At 47.6% G+C, this 18,251-nt stretch overlaps 1 protein-coding gene across 1 annotated transcript; it reads left to right on the top strand.

Annotated features, from left to right (window-relative positions):
• Window positions 1–655: 655 nt before the first annotated feature.
• LOC133144979 (lamin-A-like) lies at window positions 656–3,746 on the top strand (the record flags this gene model as incomplete). The annotated part of the gene is given in 4 exon segments (XM_061268031.1): window positions 656–901; window positions 2,999–3,395; window positions 3,464–3,490; window positions 3,562–3,746. Coding segments are annotated over 4 exon segments (855 nt in total), but the record flags the coding sequence as incomplete, so codon positions are not given.
• Between the last annotated feature and the right edge of the window lie 14,505 nt (window positions 3,747–18,251).

Genomic DNA, 18,251 nt, shown 5'->3' with positions numbered 1-18,251 from the left:
TAAAATTTTGTTTCGGGCAAGTAAAATTTTCTCCAACTTGCCCGAGGGCAACTTGGGCAAAAAATAAGCTTCGAGCCCTGTGCTCCCTGCTCCCGGAAAGAGGAAGCAAGCAACAATGAACTGGATTTCAAAATAAAGTCGCGTCTAATGTCCGAGGTCAAACACGGCGATATAAATCGATGTTTACCTTTAGCATCGATGCCAATAAATCGTAGAGCATTATATGAATTAATCGATGTGTATCGATGTATCGTTACACCCCTACTCAACGACCGTCTGCAGCTGGAGGTGAGCAAGCTGAGGGAGGAAGCTCCACACAGGTAGGGCCAGAGGTGGAATCGAACCAGCACCCACCTAACTGTGAGGCGGACGTGCTACCCAGTGCCCCACCGAGCCGCCCTTAGGATCCATCCGTTGCATAGTTTCTTTGAACCATTGCAAAAAGTGAGTTGTTTTTTTTCATGTGTATTTACAAAGGAACCTTTGTTTGACTTTGAAGAAACCTCTATGCAGTTTCTTTGATAAGTGCAATCAGGCATTGGTGTAATGCATGACACTGAGTCTTTCCTGGATCAGCAGACGCAAGCTCGAGATGGCGACCCCAGAAAACATTCCTCAAGGTGCAAACAACGCCCTCTCCCAGGAGGTGGAAGATCTCCGCAAGCTCAACGACCTTCTGGGCATTTACGTCGACAACGCCCGTTCCCGGGAAGTGGGGAACGCCGGCTTGCTTTTGCGCATCACTGAATCCGAAACAGAGGTGTCCCAGCAGCTGACGGGCCTGAAGGCCGTTTTCGAGACGGAGCTGGCGGATGCCCGTGCGACTCTGGACTCTGAGGCCAAAGAGCGCGCACGTCTGGAGCTGGAGGTGAGCAAGCTGAGGGAGGAAATCAAGGAGCTGAAAGCAAGGTGAGGCCCGGCCATTTTATCAAAAATATGCCAACAACAAAATGGATGCTGGATATTAGTGCTGACATAAATGCTTTGCTGCTGGGGCCACACCCCAAGGAAAATCCTCCTCGTGACTAATTGCAGCTCAACATTGGACTTCCAGTTAACCATCCCATAGTCCAGGGGCGGGCAAACTTTTTGACTTGCGGGCCGAATTGGGTTCTAAATTTTGACCGGGGGGCCGAACCAGGAGCAGATGGATGTAGTGTTTGTGTGTAAAGGTCATATAAATGACATGTAAAGGTCATTGCATAAAAGCTTTTTACTTTTAGCATGGATTTTTTGAAAACAAATGCATTTATTAACAGCATTAAAAAAATATTTCACCAAAAAACTACTATCAGTGATTCTTATTAAATACGACATTGTTATGATGTATAACATTTTCCATCACTTCAGGGCCTGCAGGTCAGATTTATGAAATATGTTTATCTAATGAGGCAACATCACATCCAACGGCAAACATTCTGACCAAATACATCATCTTGAAGAATCAGTGAAAGAATACATCTAAATAAAGAAATCAATAGTATTGTTGGTTTCCCTTTTTTGCCAGTGCATCATAGTCTGGGGTAAAATTTGTTGATTGATTGATTGATTGATTGAATATTTATTGATCCCCAGGGGTGGAGAAATTCAGGCCCCAGCAGTATTCATACCACAGAGTGGGTATACAAAAGACGCACAAATGGCATGAGCGCAACTCAACAGGCTCTCATAAGGCTGCCACACAACAGCGCCACAAAGAAAGCCAGAAAGTGCTCAAGATAAAAGCCATCAAAGCAAAACAAAGGAAAAAAAGTAACTGTGGCCAACCAGCACCCCTCAATACAAGAGAACACCCCAAAACACACTAAATAGCCTCCACGGGGTCCATAGACAGGTGTAGGGGCAGTCCAGTTCAACGGCGCCCAATGGACCGTGGTCGTGAATCGGTGAAAAACATCACAAAGCAGGCAAACGTGTGAGCAGCGTCCTGGGCACCCAGTCGGGTGCACGTGCAGATGGTCACCACGGGGCTAGCATGGCGAAAGTCGTTGGTTCCGACGAGCACGAGGGAGCGGACTCCCCACAGGGGTTGCGGCTGCAAGGCCAAGGCGAGGGACCCGGTCATCACTGCCCGGATAAGCAGGAAGCCGCCGTAGAGTTACGCCGGTCTCGACCGATGATCCCGGTCCCAGGAAGAAAAAAAAATAATACAAAATATCCGATCCGAAGAGATACCGAGGTGCGGTAGAAGGCACCAGCATCGCCGAATGGACAAAAAGACAGAAAGAAAAAGGAGAAAAGAAAGAAATAAAGAGGAAAAGAGAGAACACTGCTGGGAGGCAGCCACTTACGGCGCCATACCGAAAGAAAATTCTTAGGATAGAGCCGAGGTGTCGGTCCGTTAACCTAGATCTGTGACTGGCTTTGTTGACGTTCATGTGGCTGAACGTCACGTCGCGTACGTCGAGCCAAATTGGCCACTCTCTTTTAAACACTCGGCACTGTGTCCACCTTGCTTTTTCTTGGGCGACTCATTTTAATAGAAGGATTCCAGGGGAAGGTTTGTGGGTGGCTTTAGCTTAAAACTGTATCTGAAAACTCAGCACGCGAAGTACGAGAATATTGACGTCACAGCCTACACTCAAAATTCGGCACTGATAGATGAAATGACTACGTACTACTGAGTACGCACATGTACTTGTGAGTGTGCACCGAGCTTTCTGACGGCTCCCGGGAGTAAATGCGCGGGCGGGCGGGCGCTTTCCCATCTACTGGGGAAACATAGTAATTGTAGGGAAAATGACCCCCCCAAACATTTATAATACACTTTATTCAGGTTTGGCGGGCCGGATTAAACGGCCCCGTGGGCCGGATGTGGCCCGCGGGCCGTAGTTTGCCCATGTCTGCCATAGTCGCATATCAACATAAATAGCACATTTGACTGCGTCCATCCATTTTCCATATTCCCAGTTTATTACACGATTATCATCACTATCGCTTATTTTTAATTCATGAGAATAAAGCTGAGTCATTCTCACGTCTCACGTAGGAGTTGCGCAAGGTCAAACGCCGGCACGAGTTTCGCATGGTGGATTTTGAAAACGCCCCCCAGGAAGATTATGAAAGTAAACTGCCCGAAGCCTTGATGAAGATGCAAAGCCAGCATGAACTTCAAATTAAACTCTACCTTCAAAAAGAGGTAACCATTTATCATTTGGACCTTAGAATCTGTCTCAGCTGCAAAAGTTTAAAAAGTCTGTGTTGACACTAGCTTGCAGCCCGTGATGCAAAAGTGAAAGATCTGGAGGAGGCTCTGTCTCCAAAGAGAGACCTCCTCAGGGAGAAAGACCGAGAAATGGTCGACATGAGGGAGCGGTTGGAACAGAAGCTGGATAAGTATCAGGAGCTAATGGATTTCAAGCTAGCGTTGGATCTGGAGATAAGTGCCTACAGGAGCTGGATGAGTATCAGGAGCTAATGGATGTCAAGCTAGTGCTGGATATGGAGATAATTGCCTACAGGTAGGTGCTTGACAGCGAGGAGGAGAGGTGTGTGTGGCTTACAAACATACCACAACTTTTCCTCTCATAGCAATTAATGTCTCCACGTTTGTCCGCACGGTACGCTCGACCACGTCGGCCAGCGGGAAGAGGAAGCGTCCCAACGACACGGACAGCGAGGCTTCGAGCTTCGCCGGAAGCGCTGTGACTCGTACTCCCATCACCCAGCAGGCCTCTGCTAGCGGGCAGGTCACCGTGGATGAGGTGGAGCAGGACGGCAAATATGTCCGACTCAGCAATAAAGGAGATGAGGTCTGTGGATGTGTCACAGTGGAACATCGCACATCTTACAAAATTTACACATTTTCCAGTAACGACTAACCTGTTGAGATCAATTTCAGCTGCACGGCACACGAGGAGCTCCAGCAGACCCGGATCCGACTGGAGTCCCTTTCGCACCCTAACCCTAACTCTAACAGGACGCCACTCAGAAGGGGAAGGAGTTCAGGACCCCAACAGCCTGGAGATCACAAACTCCGCCAGTGGCGAGCAGTGCTTGCATCCCACTACAGAGTCCCGGCACCATTCGTCACGGATGTAGACGCGCATTCCACCTTCTCGCGATGTTCCCCCTCGTACAATGGCCCGGTCCGCCCGCTAGCCGCTCCAGATGTACAGCAGAGTCCGGAATGTTGACGGTCAACCAAGTCCCAGTGAACACGAGCACACAGCAGTTACGCACTGTCCGGTTCGTAGATCTCAGCAGGCGAATGTCAACCATGTTGTTGTCCAGCGATCGAATATTCGCCAGAAGAATGGAAGGCACGGCCGGGCGAGCCGAGTTGGCTTCAGCCTCCTCGCACACCGCTTCCGACGCTCCCCAACCGGGGGAGGAATAGCAGAAGATGCTTAGATTCACATTATGATCATTCTGGAAGGACAGTGTGGTTCACTCTTGTGATGGTGGTACCACAACTGAGCCCTGCGAGCTCCATCAGCTGGTCCAAACTGAAGCCGTACTGACTGAAGAGCTCCTCATCAATGCGCTGGGCTTCCTCTTGTCTGCAGAAGAAATACAAGTACCGGTTTTTTTCCATGTATAATGCGCAAAATTTAACTAGTTTATTGTCCTAAAATCTGGGGTGTGTGGTGAATGGTCTTTGTTGTTTCGCTGGTCTCCAAAAACACTCGGTGGACAATGGCTGTCCCGGCCAAGCACTCCAGTGACACACGGCTGATTGGGAAAAGATTTTATTCAACCGATGTCAAAGTGATGTCTCTCCAAAAGTTTGAGTGGCCCCAAAAGCAAAGATGGTTCAGCTCTCGACGGCACAGATGTTCGCCCCAAAAAAGCTCCCCCCTCTGACAGACAAGCCTATCTTATACCTGCCCGAACCGTTGATGTCATGACTTGGGGTGCAGCTGCTGTTCGTATTTTAGTCTACTCGTTGCTCCCAAATGTCCTAAGAAGGACATGTAGAAGACGCTTTCCCCTGCATAACAACAGCTGCTCCCTTCTATATTCTAAGTTGCTATACCTTGCAGAAACTGAGGCATCTCTGGCCAGCCAAAATAGCTTATGGTCTCCTCACTGCAGCTAAGTCACCATTTAAGGTGACATACGGCGACGCCTAGAATCTAAAATTTACCTCATTCCCCCCTCCGGGACGTTATAAATGTCCCGAAAACGGTCCGAAAAAGAAAGATGACATCGGTAAACATCCAAAAATCTTCACCCAACCAAATTTCACAGTCACGTCTACAATACGGCCTAGAAAATCGCAGCCTAAATCACGCTCAAGACATGCTACGCAAGGTTACATTGTCTAGGAAAGCTCAAACTCTTTAGGTATCCAACTGCTCCTCGACAGCAACCTGAGGCCTCACAGGAACCACAAATAAAGATAATTGAAGTCCACCTCCTCCAAATGACGATAACCACCCCCCTTAGGTAATACCGTAACACCATCGATAATTTGGGAAGTAATGAATTTGGCGTGGTCCGTTAGAAACCCCAAAAAGCTGTCGGCCCTCCCTCGAGAAAAAAACTGCCAGTCTAATGACAAGGAAAAAGAGGGAGGCCCTTCCTAACAACCCCAGTGATTCCCTCCACCTGGCGTCAGCCAGGTAACAAGGAGTCCTGGCACACATCACAAAACAGTATGAGCTCACAGAACAGTAAGAAAAAGAAATGACACGTTCAACGACTGCCAAACGGTCAAGTCGCATCGCCACCTAATCAACATGCCATGATTTAACAAAAGGAGGTATAAAAACGGAACAAAACAACGAGGTATACAACAAAGAGGTATCAAAACATGCTTATCGACTCAAAACCCCGAAATGTAGCCCCCCTTCTCATGTGTGAGTGCGTGCTGAGGCAGAGTCCAGTCCACCGAATCTTCCCATGGTGGGTCGTGCCAGGTACCCCTGCCCAGGGCCTGCTGTCCATACAAAGTCCTTATGTCCAGTTCACTGTCCATAGAGTCCCTTGCACGGCCCCGGTCCACATCCAGGGGTTCTGCAACGAATGAGAACTTCTGCCAGTATCCAGTGATGGCAATGGCACGAAACACAAAGCACACATGCAACTTTGACATAACGAAGGTGGTAAAGTCTGTCAAGGGCCGGGCAACACTGTACGGTGGACCACATCACACTGGAATCATGCAACACAGCAAAAGAAAATTGAAAATCGGAATACCAAGACATTGGTGCTGTGTTCTTGTTCCCTACACCTGGTTTTCCGCTCACATCACTGTCCTATCCCCGGTCCTTTATTTATTTTTAGTGTTTTCTATCGCTACTCTCAGTCCTCCCTACCTTTGTACTCACGTCGCCAATCTGTTAAATTTAATCCGAGTACCTATCATTTATTAGCATCCCATCCGCGCATTTCAGATCTGCATCGCGGTCGAACGGGAGTAACGGCATCTGGGTCTGGTCCCTCGGCATTACCACACCTATCCACCGTAATATCATGGCCTTTGCACAAGTCAATATCACAGTGCAAAAACAAAACATTACACACAGCGATATCCCGAGTGCCCCCAGCACCTGCGCCACTATCGTTCCCACAGGTCCCAGTCTATCCTGTATCCACCCCGTCGCTGACCAACCAGCGCCCTCAGACGGCCCAAAAGAATCCCGAATGACTCTAAGCGCGTCGATGATACTGGTGATGTTGTCAGTGTTATCTGGGATCAAAGTGTAGCAAGCGTCGTCCGTCAAATTTAGGGCTACGCACAACCCCCCTTGCCTTGCCAAGATATAATCCAAAGCCATGTCGTGTTTAAGCAGAGTCAGCCGATGGCTCCTTTGGGTAAGCGACAACTGTCTGAAACCCTTGATCGTCTCATTCGCGAACCCCTGAAGGGTATACGTGATGTTATCAATGTGATCTGCCAAAAATGTGACCCCATACCAGGGAAAAATCCCAAGGCCCCATTTTTCTCCCAAGCTAATTCTCCAATGATACGCGTCCGTAGTATGAAACGCTGCCATCTCCCTCTTAGCCCTACTAGGGACCTCCCTAAAAGCCTTCTCCTCAGGCTTGTGGCCCTTCCTAATCGCCAACACCTCGAACGGAAGCTTCAGGGTGGCAGAATAGCAGCAACCCATCCATCCATACGGCAAAAACAAATAAGCTCTAGTTCCACAAACCCACCAGATGTCTCTAAGATTCCCTACAGTCGTGTTCCCAGGCACCGTGCGATTCGCCACCATCACAGTAATCGCCTGATAGGAGTCTGGTAGAGCAAAGGTCACCGGATGGACGGCTCCCCTCTGCCCCCATGCTTCTCCTGGGAATTGCATGGAGTAATAGTCGCAGTCTGCCACCCCCATAGGCACCCCCGGCCCTCCATGTGTCACATTAGAGCAAAAACAGGTGGGCACCTTTACAGATGGCACATCTATGGATTCTGGCACCGCGACTTGGATGTCCTCATGCACGGCGAGCAAATCCAAGTAGGGAAGTTCGCTTATCCAGGCGCACTCCCCTGTGGGCTTGAAAATCTTCCTGACCTGCGCGTCGGTTTCAGGTGCCTTCCACGACTGTTCGTATACCAACCAAAGCAATAATCTAAGCTGGCAATTGTCGGATACCGGCACCGGTATGGTCTGGAACACGGCCTTAAGCGTACTTGGTGATTTCACTCTTACTAAACACGGCCCACTCACCGCCTTAGACGATTTAATCGAATGCACCATCAGTTGATACCACATGTTCCTTCCTGCCCATTCATCGACCCCAGGTAATGCCAAGGCATCGAACCCATAAGCCTTCCATGCAATCTCCCGTTCTCGCCATGGCATGCAAATTGACAAAGAATCGCACACGCAAACTTTCCCCCTGCTGAGATTGACGTGAATAACACGAAATTTTTGGAATAGTCTGGTAAAGCCAATGCCGGGGCCTCTTGCAACCTTGCCTTGGTTGTTTCAAACGCCACAAGGCCATCCTGTGTCCAATCCAGTGTTGCGTGGAGGTCATTATTGCCTGTGTCTTTGATCATAGCCCTTAGCGGCCCTACCAATTTGGCGTATTCTTCGACCCAGGAGGCCGAATAGCCCGCTATTCCCAGAAATGTTAACATTTGCCTGACGGTTCTGGGTTTCGGAGCCGTCCGTATCGCCTCCAAATGGCCATCTGAGATACGTCTCTGTCCATATGATATTTTCTGACCCAAATAGTCAACTTGTTTTTTACAGTATTGCAATTTCTTTTGGGACACTTTATGACCATTTTCTGCCAAAATTTGCAACAGTCTGATTGAGTCTTTGTGACACGTTTCAACATCTACGGCACAGACAATAATATCGTCCACATATTGAATAACAGTGCTCTGCACCTGTCGTTCCAGCCCTTCGAGGTCATCTTTTAACACTTTGTTAAACACATGAGGGCTATGTTTATAGCCCATAGGAAGTCTCTGATATTGATAAAACTGCCCCTTGAATGTAAACCCGAACAGTCCTTGTGATTCACAGCTGAGTGGGACACTGAAAAAGGCGCCACAAAGGTCCACCACTGAGAAGCACTCAGCATCCGGCGGTATCTGTGCCAGCAGGGTGTGCGGATCCGGCACATCGGCTACATTGTCAATTACCACCTCGTTCACTGCTCGAAGATCATGTACCAGCCGATGGGTGTTGTCAGGTTTTTTCAAGGGCAATATTGGCGTATTACTAAGAGGGGTCTGCGTTATTCTTAACACATTTGCCACGAGCAGCCCTTCAATCTGTGTCTCGATCCCTTGAACTGCTTCCTCTTTCAGTGGATACTGTGTTTTCCACGGCGGCCTACAGCCTGGCCGAACATCCACTTTTACCGGTTGCGCTGATTTTACAAGTCCAATATCTGTACTATGGCGCGACCACAGGTAGTCAGGGACCTGCCGCAACATGTCCTCTTTGAGTTGATCAGTCGCCATACTGAGGATGGAGTCGTGCGACAGCTGCACCGTTTGTGGTTGTCCGTGTCCGTGCGCTGAGATCATGATCTTCATATACTGCTTATCAGCGCTCACCCACAGCGCAACGTTTCCTTCCAGCGGGGAAAACTTGCGCCTCTCCGCCTCCACCATCATCTCCCCCACATGTTGCTGCTCACAGTCCTCTGCCACCAACAAGGTCACATGTGGGATGCTATTTTTGACCTTGAATTCCTTGTTGATGTATATGTCTCTCTGTATCTTCATGGCCACTCCCTGTGGTCCCAGGACGATACAAGTCCCATTCAATTGCACTCCATGGGGTTGCCGACGTAACCACTCTTCTGCCTGGGCCTGCGTTAGGTCTTTGTGGTATTGTAATGTACAGTGAAACGGGTACTCGGGGGTCCTTGCTCCTGGTTTATTGGAGTGGATAAACTTTTCCCATTTCTTGTATGGTTTCAACAGGTCGTCGCTGATCTTACCCACCCAAAATACAGTGGGTGTTGACTTCCTGGACTCTGACAGCATCATCACCTGATGGCACGCTTGGTATGGGATTTCAATCTCACATCCATCGGGGGAACACTTTATGGTGCAGTTTAATCCACACAAAGCATCTCTGCCAAGGAGGGCAATAGGTGTACGGTCTGACACCAGGACTGGTATTCTTATCGTGTGGTCTTGCCAGCAGAGCTTTACTGGTCTTGTGGAAGGGATCAGCTGTTTAATACCCTCGAACCCTATTGTCCGCACGAAATGACCGGACATGGGGAGATGTGTAGCGTCTTCGGGCCGGATACAAGTGAAAGCAGCTCCGCTGTCAACCATAGCTGTTAATGGTTGATCATTTACTTTCACTGTTATTATTGGCTCCTGTTCCGGACCTGACACTACCAGCTGACATCCCCCCTTAGGGCACTCTGGGCACCCCTAAAATCCGGGCTCCGGGCCCCCAAAGGGGTGTGCCGGGCCTTGGGGCATTTGGACTCGTTGTTTGACGCCCCCTCTGAAGCCACCTCCAGGGGAGCTGTTGTTGGGTCTGTCGCAGTGGCGAGCCATGTGGCCTGGTTTCCCGCAATTGTAACACACAGTAGGTCTTTGTTGTAGGCCCCCCGGGAGATTCGGCCTTCCTGCCCATCCTTTGTCTCCACGGGCTTTGGCTCCCCAGAGATGGGTCTGTCTATTTCCCCATTGAGGGGCTGGACTGAAGGGCACTGCCATAGCTGACTGCGGCGGTTGTCCAGGCGGGGTCGTGGGCTGTAATATGATTTGTTGCGGTGGAGCTTGCACCACGACCGTCTGCTTCTTCTCCTTCTTATTGTCCGCGAGTTGCACCTGGTTCAGCCTCCTCACCACTTCTTGGTCTTGTTCCTTTTGGGCCATCTCCTTCTTGCGGAACCAATCAACTTGATGAGCTACGTGATCGGTGTAGACATTAGTCGTCATGTTTCCCAGTCCCACTACTTCAGCCAGTTTACTCCTCACTTGCAGGGGCAGGCCCTTCTGGATCTTATCCCGCAAGATAGATTTTTCCATTTGGGTTGTGTCCGGGTCGTTTCCAGTAATGTGTCTCCAAGTTTGATGCGCTCTTGCCACGTATGAGCGTGCATTCTCCATCGGTCCCAGGGGTTCGATCACAATGTTATCGGGGTTTGCATTGGTCGGATAAGCTGCCTTCAGTGCTCCCCACATCTGGCCTCGGACTGCTGCAAACAGGTCGGAGTCATTCGCTGATGTTGTGGTAAATTGATGTAGCCCTGCTTTTCCCAAAAGGTCTTTCATGGTATGGACCTACCACATTAGCCAGGAGCCTCTTGATGTCGCCTACCGCAAACTGCGTCCCCACCATGCACTCCTCCAACTTGGATATCCAAGGGTGTGCTCCATCCTGAATGGTGGGCAGCTTCTCAAGGATGGCTGACATGTCGGAATTCTGCCATGGCTTGTATTCCAGCTGTTGTCCTCTTACCAACACTGGCAGAATTGTATGTGCTCCCCTTAATTTTCGCCCATGCCTTAAAGGATTCGCCGGTAGCTTGGATGCTTCTTTCTTCAGCTCGCGTTCAGCAACTTCTAATATTTGCAATTCTTCTTCCAGCTCCTCTTGCTCCCTGGGCTCCCCACACCAGTCCAATTCCTCCAGGCATTGCTTTTTCTTGGTCTTAATGCTTATTAAAGCCGTTCGTCTCCAATCCTCTATAGCCATGGGGGTGGAGCATGAGGTGGGCGTTGGGACCTTGCCGCCCCACTCGTCATCACTACTGTCGCTCCCACTGTCGGTACTGCTAAAATATGTTTTTGTCCTAATCTTTTTCCCTGGAGTGCGTCCTTTTTCCTCCGCTCGTTTTAAGATGCTTTTAATTATGGGGGCGTAACCCCCAGCTGCTCCTTCAGCGTCACTCTGGCTGTCATACCGCGCCTCCTTTCTGGTGTAGTCAGAGGTGCCTTGCTTCGCAAATCGTGTTTTATTTCTTTTGTGGGTAGGGCTGGGGTGCATGATGATGGTTGTCTTCGCTCTTCCTGTTTCGACAATGTCTTTATCCTCCGTCTCCAGCTGGTAACTTCCTTCTTGGTTGATTATCGGGAGTTGTGGATAGACATTACCGTTGTTTTCACTCGCATCATACGGTGGGGGATTCTTAACAGGGGACACATGTGAAAAAGGCGTGTTTGCTTTTTCCATTAATTTCCTAGCTTCCTCCACATTTTTCAGCATTTCAGCTGTCATTTTCTCTTTTTTCTGTTTGAACTCTCGGTTCAATTTGAGTCCTTCTTCGTCAAATATTTTCAACAATCCCAATTCCCATTCTCTTTTTTCCTTCCTTTTTTCTCCTATTTTTCCTTTTTTATTTCCTGCCTTGTATGCTGATACAAGTATTCGTATAGTCTCGATTACTTCCCTGTTAAAAGTCCCTTCCACCGGCCAAGGCCTTTCAATATCCGGCCATCTCTTATTCCATCTCTTAGATATTTCTTTGACCCCCTTGATAAGCGGGTTGTTTCTCAACACCACCTCTATGGGGGTAGTCATTATTGGGCTTGCAAAGCTCCTTTCTCCCATTTTTTTTTTTTTTTTTTTTTTTAATTCAGTGTCAATTAAACAATTGAGATAAGATTTTGCCAACTTCAGATGCGACCCTTAGGACCGTATTGTCATGCGCTTTCTTGATATTTAATTCGGTGTACTCGCACGCACTATTCCTGTACCAGCACTCGACTTATGTTTGAGATGATGATTTGTCTGAAAAACAGTTATTCACAATCTTTATGATGATCAGTCTGTTGTCAGTCTGCTATGCAATCCTTTGATTGCTGGTGAGAGTGAACTGCAAGAGTTTGTGGATAAATCACACTGGCCTTAAGAATTTTGGATGCGGCGCTCCACGAAGCTCTTCTCCAGACGACCGGTAAGTTCAGTCTGTGTCTCTTTGTCCTCCTGGAGAAAACGGATGTATCTGCCGTCTCAGGTTTTTTATGCAAACAGAAAATCAGAAGTATTGAGGAGAGTTCCAAAGAAACAGAGCAGTATCACTAATTTGTTTTAAATTTGTCCTCCTTCACAACTTAAATTAACAAGTTGGGCTCTTCTTCAGTTCTACCTTGCCATTCCTTTCAGAATGCTAAAGGTGGCGCCAGCTGGCCTTAATGGGGTCCCCCATTATTTACGAGGGGGCTACCCTCTTCAGCCACAACTTGTTGTCTCAACTTACATGCACATCTATATTAGTGTCGTATTTGGGTAACACACGCATGCTCCTATTTCTCCAGTTGGTCATGCATTCTTTTGCTCCTTCAGCATTCCGTCTTCCACCATTCTATCATAGTTTCTCTCGTTGCTGGCAGGGCAGGCCCCCTTAATTGGGCATAACTTCGGCCCTGCGCCCCGCCTCGGCATCACCGCGCGGGGAGGGGCCAGCCTTAAACACAGTGGGCAGATACAGGTTGGCCACTCCCTGCCCTACCCACCGCCAGATCTCCCCCCCGCGCGCGGGCACCGCAGGCGTGCACGCGCCCCAGAGCAACGAGAGCGCACTCTACTATCCGTTATTTTTGGTGGTTTTCCAAACACTCAAACTCACCCCCATGCGCGCTCATGAGCACATTCACACACCCACATACTTACGGACACGCGCGCACCCACACAAACACGCACGCACACACACCTACACACACACTTACGGGGCCCAACAAGTACACACATCAAGCGTCCATTCATTTGGAAGCTCAAACAGACAACATTAAGCTGACAGAGTTCACAAAGATTACACACGGACACAAAAGACATACAACGGGATTCGAATCCATTCCACATTTTGCTTCTTTCCAACTGCTGTTGAGCAGTTTGGTCATTTTAACTGTCATCAGAGCAGATGCACTGACAAATACGCACGTCTTACCTAACTTTTTGTTTCGTTTCGTTTCGTTCCTAATAGCGCTGTATATTTCCCCTTTATTCTGCAGAATTTAACTTAAGTGTGCACACAAATTACTTGTTATATCACTACTAAACCCCCCGGAGGCCTCTTTTCCACGTTTTCCATTTTTCACACAGCAGCCGCACAAAACCTTCGTCCAATAGCGGTTTTGTCGCCGGCTCAAATTTATCAAACTTTGACAGACGTGCATGCTATTACAGTGCGCCTCGACAAATCGGGATCGGACCGTTGCCGCGATGACGCACCAGCTACCTCGGTATTCAAAAATAACAGCCCACCGAGTTTACTCTGCCATTTTCTTGCACCAGCGTTTAAATCGAGGAGCCTTGTAACCCCCACACACTTCTAATTCGATCAGTGTCCAAACGACGTGGCTTACGCGCGCTTTATTTTCCTCGGTACCCTTAAAATCTGACCGGATCTCGGCACCCATAACTGGGTCTGACCGGACCACTTCGGCACCCTTAAAAAAAAGGGTCTGACCGGGTCACTTCCACATTCATGCTCACAGTTACGGATGCCAAGGCTGCGCACTTTTCCTATTTGCCAAACGCGGTCAGCGCAAGCCTCCCTTTTTTGTCGGACTTTTGACGGAGACTAACCCGGCCACCGAAACTCTCCACAGGTGCGCACTTGGCCCGTACGGCCACTGAGTGCGACTGCAGTGTCTCGGCTTTTCCAGGAACTGCATCTGGGGCGGGTCGTTTCCTGTCGCAACAGTGTTCAATCGTATCTGTGTTTTCGCCTCATTCACACAGCTAAAATTTCTATCCTCCATCGGATCTGTCGCCAAACTAAAGTCCACGTTTTATGGGACTTTCTACCATTCTTTTATTGTGACGGTCAACAGCGATGTCCCTGACAACCTGTCCCGTCACGAGCCACACTACTTCGGGCTTTTTTCTTTTTCATCATTCATCATTCTCACCAGACATGTCACTCACTCCACTGTGCACATTCCCCATTAAGTTCTAAGTTACTGTTCACTTTTTATTTCTTATTTTTTATTTATTTTCTATTTTTTATTTTATTTTTCCTTTGCTGCTTCTATTTGGGGCCACTCCCCCTTCGAAAGTCGAATTATGACGACTTTTTGACTGGGAGAGACAACTTACTCCCGAGACAGCTCATGGCCACATCAGATTCAGTTGTAACTGCCCCCCTCAAGGGGCCGACCCCCCACATGTCCAAGAACCGAGCATATCGCGGCAGCTGCGGGCGAAGCATCTCACCTTAATGACAGCCGCTGGTCGACCGCTGGATTCTCGCTCAGGAAGCGGGCGCGAATTCCCCGGGGGAACACGAATCCTGTTCGTGACGCCAAAAATGTGGTGAATGGTCTTTGTTGTTTCGCTGGTCTCCAAAAACACTCGGTGGACAATGGCTGTCCCGGCCAAGCACTCCAGTGACACACGGCTGATTGGGAAAAGATTTTATTCAACCGATGTCAAAGTGATGTCTCTCCAAAAGTTTGAGTGGCCCCAAAAGCAAAGATGGTTCAGCTCTCGACGGCACAGATGTTCGCCCCAAAAAAGCTCCCCCCTCTGACAGACAAGCCTATCTTATACCTGCCCGAACCGTTGATGTCATGACTTGGGGTGCAGCTGCTGTTCGTATTTTAGTCTACTCGTTGCTCCCAAATGTCCTAAGAAGGACATGTAGAAGACGCTTTCCCCTGCATAACAACAGCTGCTCCCTTCTATATTCTAAGTTGCTATACCTTGCAGAAACTGAGGCATCTCTGGCCAGCCAAAATAGCTTATGGTCTCCTCACTGCAGCTAAGTCACCATTTAAGGTGACATACGGCGACGCCTAGAATCTAAAATTTACCTCAGGTGCGCATTATACATGGGTACAAATAAATATATATATTTTTTTTAATCCGGATATGATCCGGAGGCCGCCATTACAGATACGCTTTCTTCTCTGGTGTTCACTCCAAACACGCTCCATACGAACACAATGCTGTTGTATCAGACACTTGCTCGATCACCTGCTCGTTTGCTGTCACAATGTACCCTACACAAATCCGAAACATTTCTTTGCGATCGAGTTTGCTAGCGCATGCGCAGTGATACTGACCGGCAGAATAACATCCGGTTGTTCCCAAAGATTATCTAGCTGTTGGTGAGTCTGGTGGTGCGGGAGCGCAGGCTCCTGTACCTCTTCCCAGAGGGCAGATGATCAAACAAAGAGTCATATCAATATAATTTCTAGTAGTAGTGTGGTCGATTAATAAGTGGAAAGGGATGTGCAGACTACATGAATTTGTTTTCTTCAAAGTATTGTGGAACAGGATGTCCAGACAGGGAGGACATCTCAAGGCCGACGGGGAACGCGAATAACAACTCGTCGTGGTCCAGACACCTGTGCTGAGCAGGGGAAAACCCAAACGGGGAGGAGCTGGCCATCAACCATCGACCAATCACCACACAATATTTTGCATGCTTGAATATTCATATTATGTTTCTTTAAAACTGGGCAACCCAGAAGAATGTGTTGTCTTTTGATGGTCACAGAAGGCACACAAGTTTTTTGTGTTAAGGACCCGAGACCCAGGCGCCTGTATTAGCTTGCTTTGTCAGGATTACGCAATTGGTCAATTCGGCCTAATTGATCTACTGGTCTTCTCTTTGACCGAACGAACTCGCAAAATTGTTAGGTGCGACATTGTGTGGATTTGGACATAACAACTCTTGTGTTAAGTGTTGATCGCAATTTGGAGTCAGATCAATAACTAAAATCCGTAGCCTAACACATTGAAAGGATTCAATGGGGAAAAAAAAGGTTCAAATAGTTGCAAGTTGCATCCTTTTTCTTTGGGAGGCGGTTCCAAGCCTTCCAGTTCAGCCCTTTCGTGATTCCACGCCCCGCGCACCACTAGTACCACGGCCCCACGTCAGATTCGGATCCAAAGTATGCAACTCGCAAAGAAGATTTCAACCTTGCCTCCTGAATTACCGTTTTTTTCCGTGTATAGTGCGCCCCCATGTATAATACGCACCCTAAAAATGGCATGCTGATGCTGAAAAAAAGCCTGTACCCATGTATAATACGCACCCAATTTTTATGAATTTTTTTTTATGATTTTTTTTTTTTTTTTAAGTCCCAATGATCGTCACACACGCAGGGAGGCAATGGTCCCATTTTTATAGTCTTTGGTGTGGTCTTAACTAGGCTGGATGTAATCTTTTTTGTTGGCGTTGATTTCTCCGACTGCCCATAAACGCACCACCGCGCTCCGTGCGCGCACGGGAAAGAGGCGTGCGGACGTGAAAAAGGCGGCTCTGTATGGGAGAGACGTTGAAGAGGAATAAAAACACCCTTGGAAACCAAAACTTGGTGATTTCAAGTTTCATTTCGAGGGACATTTGTCACGTCTCGTCCCCAGTTTTGCTATGTGTCTAGGTTGCCATAGTTTCTGTTCGCGTCGCCCCTCTCTTCCTGTGTCACCTCAATCGATGTAACGTGTTTTGTATTTAAGTCCTGTCTGCCCCTCGCTCACCGTCGGATCATTGCATGTGTTACTGTCATGATGTCTGTTTGCTTTCTGTTCCTGTCTTTGGTAATGTCACCCTGTCTTTTTGTTCCACGACTTTGTCGGTCAGTCCTGTTGTCGGTTTTGTTTTCTAAAAAAAAAAAAAAAAAAAAATCAAAAATTTTTTGTACCCATGTATAATGCGCACCCCAGATTTTAGGACAATAAATTCGTTAAATTTTGCGCGGAAAAAAACGGTAATATTCAGGAGACAAGGTTCAAATCAGGCAATATATGATCAATAACATTTTTGGAATTGTTCTTTTTTTTTTTTTTTGCAGATTAAAAAGAATGGCAACATTTTTTATTTTTTCACAAGTGGATTTAAATGGCCGATGAGGGGCATTGAACTCCAACATGTCAAGTGCTGCAATGTTCCAACTGCAGACAGAATAATAGAAAATATGAACTGTTTTTGTCTTTCAGACATTAACCCGCTCAATTATTCTCCAAAGAATAACGTAAAGCTCGAAACTAGCATCAAATAAAGTTGATCAGAGCTTGTCGCGGGTGAGAGGCGCCGCCGTGTGGTCACATAAGCAAACTACATGTTAAGATAAAAATAAAGTACAGTGCCGCACTGCACTATAGTGCAATAAAATTAAGTAAAATAAAACAAATGTAACTTAAAATGTAAAACCTGAACACATGATAAAAGCTAACTAAACCCAAACGTTGAGTTTGAGTCTTAAGTTCGAACTGGTACGTCTTCTTGAAATGACCTTAATACCTTCGTTTTGACGTCTTGCAGTAGCCGCAATGTTACACAGTTGCTAAATTCGAAAAATAGGACAAAAATGAATTCAATGATCGCTTGGGTGTAGAAATGAAACATTGCCGAAGCAGGAGTAAAACAACTCTGATAGAAAGCAAGTAAAAGTGTCAAACAGCTTAAAGATATAAAGAAAAGCGTTTGCAAAGAGTCTAAACCATATGTGTGTCAAACTCAAGGCCCGCGACATCATTTTATATTATTGTTACTAATGGCCCGACGATATGAAGCGATGATAACACAATAAACTACAGATCCCATAATGCAGTGCTTTCGCTGCCTTGCTGAGCGTTTTTCCGCGGCAATCAGGACAAGTGCTTGTTGCTGCAAGTTATTGCGAAGCTAGCCCCTCATGATGCCGAAGAGAAAAGTTGATTCTGAAAACAAAGCCTTTAAAAAGGTTGAGTATATGTTTACTGACATTGCCGGTAAGCCCGTTTGTCTCATGTGTGGCGCTAATGTGGCTGTATTGAAAGATTTTAATCTAAGACGGCACTATGAAACAAAACATCTGGATAACCTGAAAGACCTGAATGCAGAGCAGAATGACAGAAGGTAGAAGAGTTAAAGAAAAGGTAAAGAAGAAGCTGATATTCCAGCAGACGTTTTTCACCCGTTCAAAATCA

Source organism: Syngnathus typhle, linkage group LG20 (assembly GCF_033458585.1).
Source record: "Syngnathus typhle isolate RoL2023-S1 ecotype Sweden linkage group LG20, RoL_Styp_1.0, whole genome shotgun sequence".
NCBI classification, from domain to species: domain Eukaryota; kingdom Metazoa; phylum Chordata; class Actinopteri; order Syngnathiformes; family Syngnathidae; genus Syngnathus; species Syngnathus typhle.
This window is presented reverse-complemented; position numbering and strand designations above follow the sequence as displayed.